This window comes from Pungitius pungitius, chromosome 13 (genome assembly GCF_949316345.1).
Source record: "Pungitius pungitius chromosome 13, fPunPun2.1, whole genome shotgun sequence".
Taxonomy (NCBI): Eukaryota; Metazoa; Chordata; class Actinopteri; order Perciformes; family Gasterosteidae; genus Pungitius; species Pungitius pungitius.
The window spans coordinates 19,276,907-19,292,075 of record NC_084912.1 but is presented as its reverse complement, the minus strand read 5'-3'; the positions used below and the strand labels follow the sequence as shown (position 1 = coordinate 19,292,075).

Sequence of the window (15,169 nt, the reverse complement as noted above, 5' to 3'; positions counted from 1 at the left end):
ATAATCAATCCAAAAACATTGGTTGGTTTTATGGCAAAATATAATCTATGCTTTGAAAAAGGATTACTATACTGGGGTACCCTACCAGTACAAGGTGACTACTTGAGGCCCACAGGGGCGGGGGAGTGAAAGGGGACAAGGGGGCCACCACCAGGTCAAAGGAAAGAAAACACAGCAAATCAAAAAGAATTAAAACACAGCAAACAAGCAAAATAAACTGAAAGGGCCTTCCACCTCGTGAGCCACCCCCTGTAGGCCTACTATATGCCCACCTGCACTGGCATTAAAGGGACCCCCAGTATAGGGCACAGTAATGGTTGTTTATGTAGGACAAAACAAAGACACTAACCCAGAAAGAAAACAAATTAGCAATTCATAATCAAAAATACTATATAATCCGGGTAACCATAATCTATTTTAAATCAAAAGGCAAAAACAGCAGTGACCAGGCTCAGCGTTGCACCACCTGATCATTTCCTGTACAAAAGAAAGAAAAGGTAAATAACGGCAATAAACATTTCACTGCTAAAAGAGCATATTAAAACATGAAACAGAAAACCCCTGACATACCTCTAGATTCCGCTCAAACCCATCCGCACGTGGTGAGTGCTGTGCCTATGCCGTGGGAGACCTACAGCAAGCCCCTCTAGCTCTAGCTCTAGTGGGGCAAAAGCTTCCATTTAAAGAGCACCTGGTCACACCTGTTAGGCATCACCAATTAAGGTGGTGTGGCCAAACAGGCAGGGGGGGGGGGGGAGAGCTCTACCCATCACATCTACAGTACATCATGATGTTGTTCAGAAAACAAAAGAAAATGTTTCTTTATGCCTTTATTTGTTGACAAATACACCCTATTGTGCCCTGCATCCTTTTAATATTTGCAGCATATTGGTACATTATCTAGCATCATTTGTTATAAATGATTATGATATTTTAAGTAGAGTACAGTGAAAGCCATTAGTATTTTAGTATGTGGTTGATAAAGCTGAACATGCAGTAGAAGGTTTGATACCTACCGTATAGAGACATCTGGTGGACAACCTTTGGTACAGTAACACGGAGTCAGAATATCAGAGATGTGTTACATTAACACATCTTTTTGGACTATCATCTCTGTTCAAGCATTTCCTTAATATTCTAAATGCTAAGAACCGTTTCCCATCCCCTGGAACATATTTTATGTTCCAACATTATAAAAAGATGAAGAGCAAAACAGCTTTGGACCCTGAGCCACACGGCCTCCTTTCCATAATGGAACCTGGAAAGACGACAGGTGACATGAACACACAAGAGGATCAGACAGGTCTTAAAGTCTTGAGAAACCAGGAGGTAATGAGCTGCCATGAAGTATCTCTCTCTACAGAGGGGACATAAACGTGTTTGAGAAACCCTCTTTAGTCAAGTTCCCTTTCAAATGTCCAGAAAATAAGCAAATAGTATCAATTATTCTGTAATTACGGCATATGTGGCACATCCAGACTTGGGAAGTTTGGAATAGATTGAGAGATGATCTCAGCCACTCATGCTGCTTATTTTCTTTCCATCTTGGTCATGGATAAAAGAAAAGCATCCTTCTTGGAAAGGGTGTATTGGTTATTTGTGCCTAGAAAAGGAAAAATGATCACAAAAAAGGCAATAAACCACAGGTTTTCCCGCAAGAATTGTAGTAAATTATATTTTTAGCTAATGTAATTGTATTAGTTTCTCTAATAACATGCTTTGATTTATTACTTGACCCTGAAAGCTTTGAGAGAGAAAGGAACACCTTGGGAATGCACCGTCCTTCCTGTCAAACCGTAGAAAGCTGGTAAACACCATCGTGTGCTCTGGTATCATTACTGCCACATGTTTCCAATGACGTGGGGCAGAAACTTCTTCATAATGTCATGAAGCTCGTTAGAGCTAAATCATTAAATCGAGCTGAAAGTGTACATATTGAAGATATCATGCTAATGGGAAACTTCTACATTACAAACAATCATTCCTTCATAGAGGGAGGGAAGGGGGGGTATTATAGAAGGGGGGTGGAGCGGATAGAGGAGGGATGAGGAAGTCATGTGACTGTAGGTGTGTCTCATTGGATGGCTGCATACTTACACTTACACCCTGGTCTATTCAGACCATCAAGTATGGAGTTACAGAAGATTCTGAAGATTCCCCTGTGTTTTCCCTTTTTGCATTTGCCGGATTGTTCATTACTTTCACAGCCTTCTGTGATTGGCTGCACATCCAAAAATCACTCCACCCAGTCTGCCCAACCCAGGCATTTAATTACCCTCCTCAGTGGCTCCATCTGGTGGCTTCTTCAAATAAACACAACATGGCAAGCATTATATTATCACTATCATCTAATCACAACATGTCCGACCTACATAATCATATTTCATAACATCATACACACATTATTTAAATCCAACAGTTGACAAAGTCAGCACACACCCCCTCCCAAAACTCGGCAGCCTTAGGAAGGACGTCAGCAGTGAGACCCTACCTCGCAGGATCAGAATAAAAAACATGTTTGACTTAGAAGATATACAATAACAAATAGTCAGCAGGGCCTGAAGAAAATGAACTCATTCTCGACCTGCTGTTGCAGATTTCGTAAGTCTATTAGATTCTTGGGCCAGCACAAAATGTCCTAACAATTTACCTAAAAATGGTGAGTAATTGAAGAGAGATCATTTTTAGAAATGCTGACAAAATACAAATATTATTTGTGCAAGATTCTGAACCTCCACTTCACTGTTGGCTCACTCACTCACTAAAGCTGCACAATACACACTGATGTTATTCTCGGAAACTGTTCTGAACTCCATTTTTTAAATGCCTTACATTTCCATGCATCTTCTATTTTCAGAAACGTCCATCTTCACTTTCAAAAACCATCTCCCTCCAGGATCTCATCCTCATGCTTTTTGCTGATGATTGACCAATTCACATTTAACTATCTATCAATATTGTTATTTATTTTGAATGTTTCTGATATTTTACACCCAACCTTTGGGATTGCTATCAAAACCTGGGCATGATTGCTTTCGCTTCCAAGCTGACCAGGGCGTTTCTGACCTTTTTATTGAATTATTAATATATGTATTCCAATCTACCTGGACTATATTTTGTTAGTCTCTCCCTACCTCCTCCACCCTGAAACCCACTCTATCTCAAAATAAATTCCCCATTCCCTGCTTACTAGGGTTGCCACCTTAATACAGAGAAAAATGGACGCCTGTCGTGCGAAGGGGTGTGCGCAATCCCCGGTGATGACGATGGGCCTAATGACGTGCCAGTGGTGATAAATCACAACATGTTTTTATGAAAAGATATCTGCTATGGAATCAGTGTGAAATCAGTGCGAACATGTGGTCACATCGTCCTGATATTAACTCGATTCCTCACACTCTCGTCGCTACTTTTCTTACTTACAGATTCCAGGCCGTATTTGATAGATTGGTGTTAATAGCAATACACTATAGTTATAGCTTCAAATTCATACAAAGTGCTTATGTTTACACTACATATTTTGCAGTTTTCTTTACTATTTTATTATAGATAAATATTTGATGAATAAACCACCGGGTTCTGAGGGTTTTCCAAATTATGACAACTTCCAGCCAAAGTAGAGAAATTACAGCACTTTGGTCAATCTAATTTTTAATCAGGTGCAAGACTATTGTTTCGCCCTCTGTAGTCCTGTACAGCCAAACATTTGCCAGAGAGTAGCAAGCTTTAGAACACAATAGTGCTCCCCCATGTAAAAGCGTTTAGCACATGCACACTTTATTTTGCTTATCACTGCCAGCACAAATAATACACCTAAAAGTTCCCACACACACCTGCTTTAGAGCTGTGTCAAAACTGGTGTGTGTAACACCAACACAGAGAATCTCTTGCTTAATAAGTCATTTTGTTCATTTTTGAAAAGTCTCGACATTTCCTCTGCTGATGAATTTGATGCATTTGCTGTAGCAGCTTACAATTCGAGTTTGGCTTAACTTGAAAGCCATCGACATGATGGCCATACCAACAATGAGAAAGAGTGAAGTAAGCATGAAGAACTTAGGGTGGCATGGCATGATGTCGCCAAAACCAATGGTAGTGAGTGTTATGAAGCAGAAGTAGTAGGGGTCAAAGCCCTTTAAATCTTTTTCCCACAACGGCAAAATCAGACCGACAAACAATATATAGGCAAACACAATGAAGAGAATCAGTACAAAGGGTACATTGAGCATTTCCATTTCATCCCCTAACCCTGTGAAGTCCCAAATGGCAAATCCTTTGGGTGGTGTTGGCAGCCTATCTAGCTCGGGGCAGGAGAGGGTTCTGAGCAGTGGAGTCTTTCTAAGTAAATGATCCCTGGCTAGAATCTTTTCAAATATCTCTTGGTTGTTTTGGAGTTTAATGGACTTTTGTCTTACGTCGGCTTGACTGTGAAGTACCTGCCGAATGTCAAGAGGCTCATGGATCACAATGTCTTGGTTGTGAAAAAAGTCCCGGTGGCTTGAGTGCCTGGCACTCTTCTGATCATTCCATGGTGACCAGGTGTTGGAGCGCAGGATTTTGCGCAGGGTGTAAATGTGCATGTAGGCCCTGGACATTAACATAGCAAGAAAATCGCCCACATCGAGGATGACCAGGAGCATGAGAGGGATGCCCACCATGGCATACAAGACACACACCACCTTACCAGTCAAGGTAACGGGATAGATCTCGCCATACCCTGCAACAACAATAGAGAAAATGGGCACTTCAGAACATTGAAAGATAGACAAAACATAGACAATTTCACAAGATTCACAAGTTTTTCTGATGTATAGCTTTGTTGTCACTAATGTTCGTCTCTCTAGAAGACAGTGGAGATGGTCGTGGACTTCAGGAAGTACCTACCCCCACCTTCCCCCCTCACCCTGTGTGACTCCCCCGTCACCACTGTGGATTCCTTCTGTTTCCTGGGCTCCATCATCACCCAGGACCTCAAGTGGGAGCTGAACATCAGCTCCATCGTCACTTTCTGTTTAGCTGGTGCACTTTATCTTTATTTTTATTTTTAATGTTATCTTTATTTCTCAACTTACTAACCCATAGCTTTAGCATACTAACCCATAGAATATATTTTATTAAATTTTTAGTTTACTTTTATCTTACTGCTGCACTACGTGGTCTGTTGTCTGCCGTCATGCACCAACCGCCAAGTCAAATTCCATGTATGTCTAACATATGATGGCAATAAACGATTCCTGATTCTTGGATAAAAATGTATTTTAATGTTTAAGGTTGTGATGAATATCACTCCAAACAAGACATCTTTTAGGTTACCTTAAAGGTTACAATGAACCTTTTTTAAATCCCTCTAATGCATGGCATGCATGCCATGACGGTATAAAAATACACACCTGGCTTTCAATCAGAAAGTGTGGATGCAAGTATTTCCCACTGCAGGACTATCTTTCAGAACAATGTACATTCATTTGATGACACAGTGAAACACAACAGAGGATCTGATGGAGGTTTGTCTTAAACCCCTAATCATGCGGCCAACAGGACAAGACAATTCACCACTAATCTCCAACAACCACTAATAAGGTTTTTGTGGTGGTGTAGAAAGCATTCTTCTCTGAAAGTGCCCTCTCTTTAGGGATTTGTGGGCAATGCTGCTATGCCATTTGTTGGCTTCCTATCCGCACTTATAATGTATTTAAGTAGCAGACATAATAACAATAATGTATCTGCACAAAGTACTCAGGCCTCAGAATTTTCACAAAAAATCTAGTTAAGATCTAGTTAATAAATTATATCAAATGGTAAAATGATTGTACATATGGATCAGTAATAAGTAGAACATTTTAACCAAGGACTTTTGACGGGCACGTGAACATTGGTAGACAATTTCACAAGATTCTTCCGTCTTTCTGATGCTTTGTTGTCATTAATGTTGGTCTCTCTAGTCATTTACCGGTCGCATTGTCGCCCTCTATGTCACTTGTTTATTGAGCCTGAGAGGATGACCAAAAACAAAGGAAAGAACATTTTCGTAATCTTATTTTAGCTTACTCTTATTGTTTTTCCATACTCTGAGTTTGCACGAGTCTGCAATGTCAGATTCAACAAATTCTCTGATAATTGTGTAGCCCCGTTTACCTCATTCCATCCCATATTTTAGCATCTATCTTTCCTCACCAGTCTCATTAACACTTCTCTGTTATCTGGCTGTTTTCCCTACTCTCTGAAGGAGGCAAGGATTAAGAGGAAAGAGTTTACCCACTCCCGAAGAAAACCACCCTCAACCCATCTGACGAAAACACATGCAGACCGGTCTCTCTTGTTGTATGTTGTATATATACAACCTATACACACCTTCGGAAAGAAGCCATCAACTTGCAGTAAAGACAATCCTGGTGACTTACCAACTGTTGTGAATACAGTGCAGCAAAAGAACATGGCGCCAAAGAAATTCCATCTCTCAGGTCTTTGAAACCATATGGCATTGAACTTTAACATCTTAGTCTCCACTTCCTTCAGAATTTCTTCATGCGTAGAGGATGCATTTTCTGAAAAAGAAAAAGAAAACATTAAAATTATTGTAAATCCTTCTATATTGTTCATTCTGTACTCTTATGTTTCTCCCCTTTTAAGTTTATTTTTTGTGGGGGGGCTCAGGACGTTGCATGTGTACAGACTGTCTGAGGCAAATTTGTAATTTTGGGCTTTGTGAGAAGAATTCAATTAACTGTTCACTTGCGAGCAAATTATGAGGTGTAGGCAAAATTCATCATAGAATGGAAAGAAAATTGAAAAAAAAACGCAACATATTTAATCTGCACACATCAGAAAGCCAATTGAAGTTATACTCTAGTTTTCAAGTTTAGTTGCACAGTGATATCAGATGTGTGGTCACTTACTGGTGAGGTTCTGGACGCTCCTGATGATTTGACCAAGGAAGTCATGGTAGTCGGCCTGAAAAGAGAACGTGCTTTTTCCCTCGATGTGCTCGAATACGAGTGCCCCCAAAACTGCGTAGGCAACCAGAGATAGACAGAGCAGAAGGTGAGGAAAGAGCCTCCAGAAACGCCCTGCACATTTTCTGGACTGCTCTTTTACGCTGATTTCCTTCTTCCTTGCAACTGACATCATCTTTGTGTTCTTCCTCAGCTGCGCCTGCACCGTAGTCCTTCCACTCTGTGTGGAGAGTGGCTGGGCGTCCGACAGCTTGTCTTTATGCTCCGGCACTATGCGCAGTGGAGACCACATCATCATGCTTTTCAAAGACCTTACATTATTATATTCACTGACTGACGCTGACAAGCATTTATCATTAGACCACACTAATTGGGATATGCCTTTTATGAGGTTTTGTTAATACTTAACCAAAATAAAGCAGCAGCTATAGACGTGATCCCTTACAAATATAGCAGTTAAGCAAAAAAATGTAAAATGAGGAATTGTATGGAATTTAGTAATAAAAACGCTGATTTTAGTTAATCAACTACAATTTTAGTTTATAAACTATTTTAATTTAAACTAAATTTGGCTGAATTCATTCCTTCAGTTTATTCCACCCACCCAACACCCCAATGAATGGCTTTTGGTGCAATAAGCCTGATCAATTCCTGTGATGGTTGAACAGCCTTCAACGCATTAGAGGGTGGAATCTAACCACAGCCACAACAATTGCCGTAAATGAACCAACTCTCTGATTGATACGAGGCAGTTTGGCTGGGTTTGACAATTATAGACACGTTTTCATAACTGAAAGGAAACAAACATACTTAAAGCAGTAAACCTTTCTTTACATTAATCTGACTCTTTACATTTGCAAAAAGCTGAAGAGCAATATGAAATATATCATGGGTTTTAATGATCATTGTGAGAAATTATTTTCCAGATATTTTATCAGATAGAAATCATGTTAGGCATTAAACCTGTTATACAGTAAACCTACACGCCTTAACATAACAATGGCTTTTTTGGCACCGCGAAGAGTGAAGACCGCCGTCCCCCATAGCAACCTGGTACGACACCCACCTGTCACTCAACTTTAACTCTCAACTAAGTAATATGAAAATTGAATTGAATTGTATGATATTATTATTGTACTTGCTGGGCCCCTTCTCAGTTCACTGTGATAATGACCATAACTGGTGTAAGAGAGATGAACTTCGGTACAGGGGTTTGTCCAAGGAATGTTGGCTTCACTTCAGGAGCTCTCGTGTCTGCTACGCATCAGCGGAATAAACATTTTGGCTGGAATCCTTTAAAATAAACACTCATCAGAAAGCCAAGCTGCTGTGGCCTCTACTCACAATATTAACAGCAACACCATACCATAGCAGGGATGAGGCACAGAGATGGTAGGCCTGTCCCCGAACTTTTAAAGGCAAACTATCATCACTAGCGTCACTGTTGACTCTGTTTATATTTGAGGCAAATGTTTAAAAGGCCATGACACATAGTATAGGACCATACTAAAAGCCATGTGCTGGAAGTCCAACACTGCTCTATAGTACAGTATGAACCTCTAAGCCATTACACGCCTCACACTCAAAATATCAAATGACACTCATCACGCACTAAACCAATATTACTACCACGTGGTCAGAGAAAAGACTTAAATGGAAACAAGTTGCTACAAAAGATTTGTTCCTCTGCACAAAAGTCCTGAACTGTCTGCTTCTCTGAATGTTGATGCTGATTCTTAGCAGTGATGAACTACAGCATACATGAAGATTCTGTGTTCTGTCTATTTTTGATCACTTTATGTATCGCCCTTATTTGTCTTATGATGGGTCTCTGTTGCTATGTGTCTATCTGTATATTTCTGTGTTCTGGGTGTGAAGAGACAAACACCAATCAGTGTGGTTACCTGGCTAGTGACTCTTATCCCATTAAGGTGGACACACTACGAGGTCTAATCTCATGACACTATAGGTGAATAGGATACATATACTACCAGTCAAAAGTTTGGACACATTTACACAATTAAATTCAATGAGAGTGTGTCCAAATTTTGGACTGGTACTTATGTAACTTGAGATGTTACTTCCCCAATGATGTCTTAAGACAAGTTGATTGTTTCAAGTCTTCTGACAAGTTATGTCTGAATATACATTATCTTTTGGTAAATAGAGAAATGTGTGTAGATTAAAAAGTTGTAAAAAAAATGTGTAGTAATGTAGAACAGGAGATATTTGATAAGAGTAGTCCTTATAGCTGCGCTAAAATCTTCTATCCCTACCTAAAGGCTGATCTGTGTGGTAAATGTGAAAATGGGGTATATTTTGAACTGGTTTTGTATTTGTCCACAGGACTAATGGCCCCACCATTTATGACCACCTACAAGCAACACTCCTTTGGGATAATGCATATTTATACACAGAGCCATTAAGTGGATTTTATTGGAAGCAGGCATTAGCCTAATGGTCATTCTATAGCTAGCCGATAGCCAACTAAAACCGCAAAAGGAATTATAATGTGATACAATATTCTGAAAAGTGTGAATAGTAAATGCTTGGTTTATGCTGTTCTGAGATCAGTTAATGCTGTTTAGAAAAAGGAACCTGCTACCTGCCACTTGTCGATCTCAGCGCTACTGCACTTCTCTGTAATTATTGGCAGATCGCAAAATCAATTTATTCCGCCTTCGTCACTGCATATAAGATGCAATAAGATTGATTGAGTAAGTAATCCCACTTGTTTAATGTATTGGAAAGCTTAATAGCACCATGGATAACATGCAGGAATGTCCAGAGAGATGTGTACGGAAGTAAATCTGTGTCATCGGGTGTTGAAATAAAAAGGTGATTAAATTATTAGCACTGAATATTTATGCATTGAAATTATGTATCTGAATGTTTTTCAACATTAAAATACTGCAAGAAATTCAACCTAAAAAAATCACTGTTAAAATATTCAGCCCCCCAAAAAATTATTGTTACAATATTCAGCCCAAAAAATTTCAACCGTGGCACACCAACATCCGGGACACTAAGGTAGAGCAATCGATTCTAGATTCAAGATCAGGAGCGTGCGTCAAGCAAAAGGAGCGAGCACCCAATGCACCTTCGGCTTCGGATTGTAGCCATGTCCAATAATAACGGAGCTTTAACTCTTCTTTATGCCATCAGTGTGGTTTGTGTCTGTAAGATTCCGTAACAGACAGATGATATTTGTACATTGTGAGATGTATGTTCTTGTTCGTGTGCTTTTTACATGTTTTTTCTATAGAGCAGATGCTGTGACAATGCAGTAAATAACGCTATGACCATATAAGCCACACAAGGGAACTGGGGGATGAAGGAGTACAGAAAGCTTGAAGATAAATCCCTATCTGACACAGTACTCCGTTTCACAGGGTGGGGGGGGGGACACACCTTGGCATCTTGGACCAGCTCAAACTAGTCGTCAAGGATGTGAGGAGATTATAAAAAGGGCCAGAGTCGGACAACAGGCAGACTCTTGGATGGATCGCTTGACAATACGTGTGTAGAGTCTCCAGGTGCACCTGCAGGGAATTGCTGAATGTATCTATTTCTCTTCTAAATAAATGTTAACTTTTTAACTTGACGTGCCGGATTCTTCTCATCAACCAACTCGGGGGGATTGAAAGTCCCAACAACATTAACAGACTGTATTGGACATGAACTAAGCGGAAGTTAAACGAGAGCGTACAGCCGCTCAGAATACGCCTCTTCTTCTAGTTTTGAATTCATTTAATGATGCTGAGATCCTTCGACAAGCTGTTAGGAGTGATTGGCGGAGTTTTGAATCCAGGAACGCGCTTGAAGAGGCAGATGAGCCGCTGTGTCGTAGTGGGGGGGGCAGCGGCTTTAACAGAGCGTGCAGACGCATAAACCCGACAGGACATGCAGGAATAACCGCAGTAGCGTCAGTGCAAGGATCCTTTTTCTGAGCAGCACAAGCCGATCTCAGTTGGGTATTAAGCGACATTCAAAGTCCACGTAACGTTAAATGAGTCTTCATGACCATGGGTAAACTTTATTGAGGATCTAGCACAACACAGCGACCTACAAGTAGAGCAGAGTCTTACATAAAGGGATGCACGTCTTAATGCGAGGCTTTAGAATTTAACTCAAAGGGATCCTGTATTTGCTTTTTGAACCTACTGGTTTGGCTACGGGTGCGTGTTTGTTTTCCCCCGACAGGCAGGTGTTGTCTGCCTCCGTCACTTGAGTCGTCACACATTTGCAAACATATTGTTGAAAATGTTCACAAATGCACCACATATCCTTCGCAGCGATTACGATTGTATAAGTGAGCACTACGTCACTGCCACGTATGAAAAAATACATAAAAGAGCATTTATTGAAAGTCCGCCATAACCGGGATTCGAACCGCGTCGCGCAAAATAACATTGTGTTACAGAGCAGCTGCACTACACCAATGGCCAACCGAGCTTATGGGGTGATCTGCTGATTTGTTTACTTGTAATAAAGTTGTATATCGTCAGTGGCAAGCAAACGTTTTGGTTCAGGGTGAACATTATATGTTCTTTTATGTATTTCTTCATACGTTGCCACACTGATGGCATAAAGAAGAGTTAAAGCCCCGTTATTATTGGACATGGCTACAATCCGAAGCCCAAGTTGTATTGGGTGCTCGCTCCTTTAGCTTGACGCACGCTCCTGATCTTGAATCTAGAATCGATTGCTCTACCTTAGTGTCCCGGATGTTGGTGTTTTTGCAGCTGAATTTTTGGGCTGAATATTGTAACCATGATTTTTTTTGCGGCTGAATATTTTAACAGTGATTTATTTTAGGTTGAATTTTTTTTCAGTATTTTAATGTTGAAAAACATTCAGGTACATAATTTCAATGCATAAATATTCAGTGGTAGAAATTCAATCACCTTTTTATTTCAACACCCGATGACACAGATTTACTTCGATAGATGTGCCTGATGACTAAAGATTAACCTGACTGCTTGCACATGATGCAAATGACAAAACATCAACCCGAGTCAGTGACAAATCTATACAAAGCTATTTTCAGTAACAGCCTGGTCGGTAGACAGTGATACAGTGCAGTGTTATTAAATACTTAACCAAACAATCACCAAGTTATGGTGATGCACGGTGTAGCGGCCAGTCGCGTATAGTTTGCACTCACTGACAGCCAATGAAATTGCAGCATTACGGCTGCTGCCTAACTTGCTGAAACACCTTGGCCTACGTGCTGAAAAGTCAATGTCATCCTGCTGTTTTCAGCACCTTGCACTGAATTGTTCTCCTGGACTCCTGCCTGAATGATAAACAAGTGTTTACAAGTGAAAAACAGTTCACCCCAGTCTGCTGGTTACCACTACTTTAGTGAGACAACAGATCAAGTACATGATTTATTTTTGTCTAACTAATCACTCACATTCCCTCACTGATGACATGTAGACATGTCAGGGACAAGGACAGTAAATGTTGAATACAGAGTAGCGTAGTTCTGGTTACAAACGTTATCATGTCCTTCTGCTCACATAGAGCAGGAAGTGGAAAGCTGCCTCCATCGCTTGTGGTCACGACCACTCTCCCTCCTGTCTACAAAGATCCAGTTAGTGAGGACAGCTGGGGCAAAGATGGACAACGCGGTTTTTATAAAAACAGAAGACAGAGTACAATACGTACAGAGTACGAAAAAGTAATTCAGTGCTATAGTATAATACACTTTCATGGGTGAAAAGATTAATTATTGTAATAGCTCATGACCTACTGTATAACTTACTAATCCTAACCGTAAGCCTGTCAATAATGTTTTGTCTTATATATTTCTGCAATATATGTTTCCCGCATTGTTCCTTACAAACGGCCCCTGCACACTGGCCTCACAGGCGTCCCACATCAAGACCAATGTGATCTGTCCAGCTCCTGGACTGGTCCGTATTGGTAAAATTATGATTAATTAGGGATGTAGCTGGTTGTTGACATCACGGCTAAAGCCACTGAGAGTTTATTGTGAAAAATACTTCTCTTTTCCATTAGTTATCCGATATATGAACCATTACATAAACAAAAATGCACAGTTGGTTGCATATAGCGCCCCCTATATTGATGTCAATCAAATGTAGTCATGTCAGACCGGGTTGACAGATTAGTAAACCAACAGACTTAATGAACTGGTTAAGAAGGTCCACTGCATCAATGGATTCACACTGGGAAGTGTGGAAAAGGTTGTGGAGTGGAAAACGCTGCATGAATGAACCAGGAGTACCCTCTCCACTCCTGCTGCAGAGACAATGCACTCTTCCCAAGTACAGATGTTACCTGCCCACTGCAGTATAAGTCTATTAAGAATGACTTACAACACTGTAACACTGATACACTGTCTGTTCATTTGTTTAATTCTTACCAGTATAATTTAGGTAATTGAGTTAAGTTAATGTATTATTTCTTTTTGTTGACTTTCTACTCTGATGTTTTCTTTATATGTGTCTATAGTGATTCTGCTTTATTAAAGTATAGCTATGCCTCTAACTAAATATCTGTCCATCTATGTTGCACCACCAGCCCGATGGCATCCCATTGTGGCAGAAAACGGTATTGCATTTGATTTACGTTGTGATGAGATAATTCTTCGAAGTGACATTAAAAAAACAAAAATAATGTGATGCCAGAGATGGGTAGAGAAGTATCTTTATCACTTTTAATTTGAGTATTTTGTCATTTGTATTTAATAGGACCCATACAAAAATTGAAGGAAATTTGTAACAAAAATGTTAACTGGTGGCTGGTGGATTTTTATTTTGGTAGGGTTAGCCAATCAGTTTCAGTAAAGATCCCAGTAGGATTCAATGCAAATAAGGGCATTAAACACACAATATTACTTTGCAGTTAAATATTTAACATGTATTCCAGTTTAACATAATAAGGACATCTTATTCAAACAAATTCAATATATATATATATATATATATATATATGTATAATATGATAAATACCATATCGTAACTATTAAATATAAATATCTTATATTAAATATATGATATTAAAGGGTAAATATATGTTGAAGTGCAGATTTGAAATCACACTGCAAAAATTCAACTGTTACAGAGTCAATTGTACGAGAGAGTTGGATTCAGATCAGATTCATTTGCAACACTTAGTAGAGTTAAATGAACTCTTTGATAGGATTGAAATGTAACTGTACAGTGTCACACTTCTTGGTATCAGGCTTAACTCCATGTAATACGGTGCATGGATAGGAGAGGGTGCACCAGGAACCACCGAGTTGTTGGTTCAAACCCTGACTTACCCATGTTCTATGTCAAAGTGTCCCTGAGCAATACACCTAACCCTGAACTGCTCCCTGGGCTAAAATGTAAACTCCACAACTTAAAAATGCTCAGTTAAATGACGTTGTATTCAACACTGAGCAGATTTATTTTGACACTTATTCCAAGTTAAATTGTTAACACTTTGTTGAGTGTTGATTTAACACTGACAAGATTGGGACAATATAAACACCAGCTTAGAGTTCGAATTGAATCTCACAGAGTTTAACTCTCTGAAATTTGCTGTGTAGTTTGTTGGGGAAACACCTGATCAGTGTGTTGAGGAAAGACCAACTTAAAAGACACACAATGAATTATTTTGGATAAAATGTGCCTGTTTTCATCAACGTCCTGGTTGGGTGTCCTCACCGCAGTCCGTAGTCTGGGTCCAGCTTTTTTACCTCAAGTTTCGCTACAAAGTTCATGTCGAGTTTGGGTCGGGTCAGGACACTGCCAGTGGTTGCTCTTGTTGTGTTGTTAAACGGTGCGTCACTCATTAACTTTATCAGTGATTCTCTCTAGTCTACTCTTCTTAGACCCGCCGCTTTGGGACCCGACCCGAGCCCAGCTCAGACATGCGGACGAGCGGAGAGGAGGACGTGCAGGAAAAGTAAGGATCTCAGTCAAACTGCCACCGTTAAGGATGGGTTGTGGACAAGCTAGGTATCATGTAAACAGCCAAACCTTCTGCTCAGGACCCGTTTGACACCATATCCAGAGATATGCGGTTTCTGCAAACAACATGCCACAGAGTAGCTCTAGCCTCATCTGAGCACATCAGACAAAATACCTTGAAATACAGCTATTTCTCATGACAAAATAAATAAATAGTGAACATGATGGTGAGACAAGTAGCCACTTAGAGGGGTATATATATACGATTGCATTGACTTTTTAGTA

The 15,169-nt window shown here is 40.0% G+C and overlaps 2 protein-coding genes across 3 annotated transcripts in view; one reads left to right on the top strand and one right to left on the bottom strand.

Annotated features, from left to right (window-relative positions):
• Nucleotides 1–787: 787 nt before the first annotated feature.
• kcnk18 (potassium channel, subfamily K, member 18) overlaps nt 788–15,169 on the bottom strand; it is a 27,298-nt gene continuing 12,916 nt past the window's right edge. Inside the window, exons 2-4 of one of the 2 annotated variants that reach the window (XM_062566619.1) lie at nt 6,897–7,007; nt 6,402–6,545; nt 788–4,717 (exon numbers count right to left, since the gene is read on the bottom strand). In XM_062566619.1, coding sequence (XP_062422603.1) covers nt 3,909–4,717; nt 6,402–6,545; nt 6,897–7,007 — 1,064 coding nt within the window. In that variant the 3' untranslated portion in view covers nt 788–3,908. Of the gene's footprint in view, nt 4,718–6,401; nt 6,546–6,896; nt 7,161–15,169 lie in introns of those variants that run through there. The other variant, XM_037465908.2, reaches the window with a different exon arrangement.
• Nucleotides 14,778–15,169, top strand: part of vax1 (ventral anterior homeobox 1) — a 22,000-nt gene continuing 21,608 nt past the window's right edge. Inside the window, exon 1 of the mRNA XM_037466480.2 lies at nt 14,778–14,879. The gene's annotated coding sequence lies outside the window, so the exon portion shown is untranslated. The remainder of the gene's footprint in view (nt 14,880–15,169) is intronic.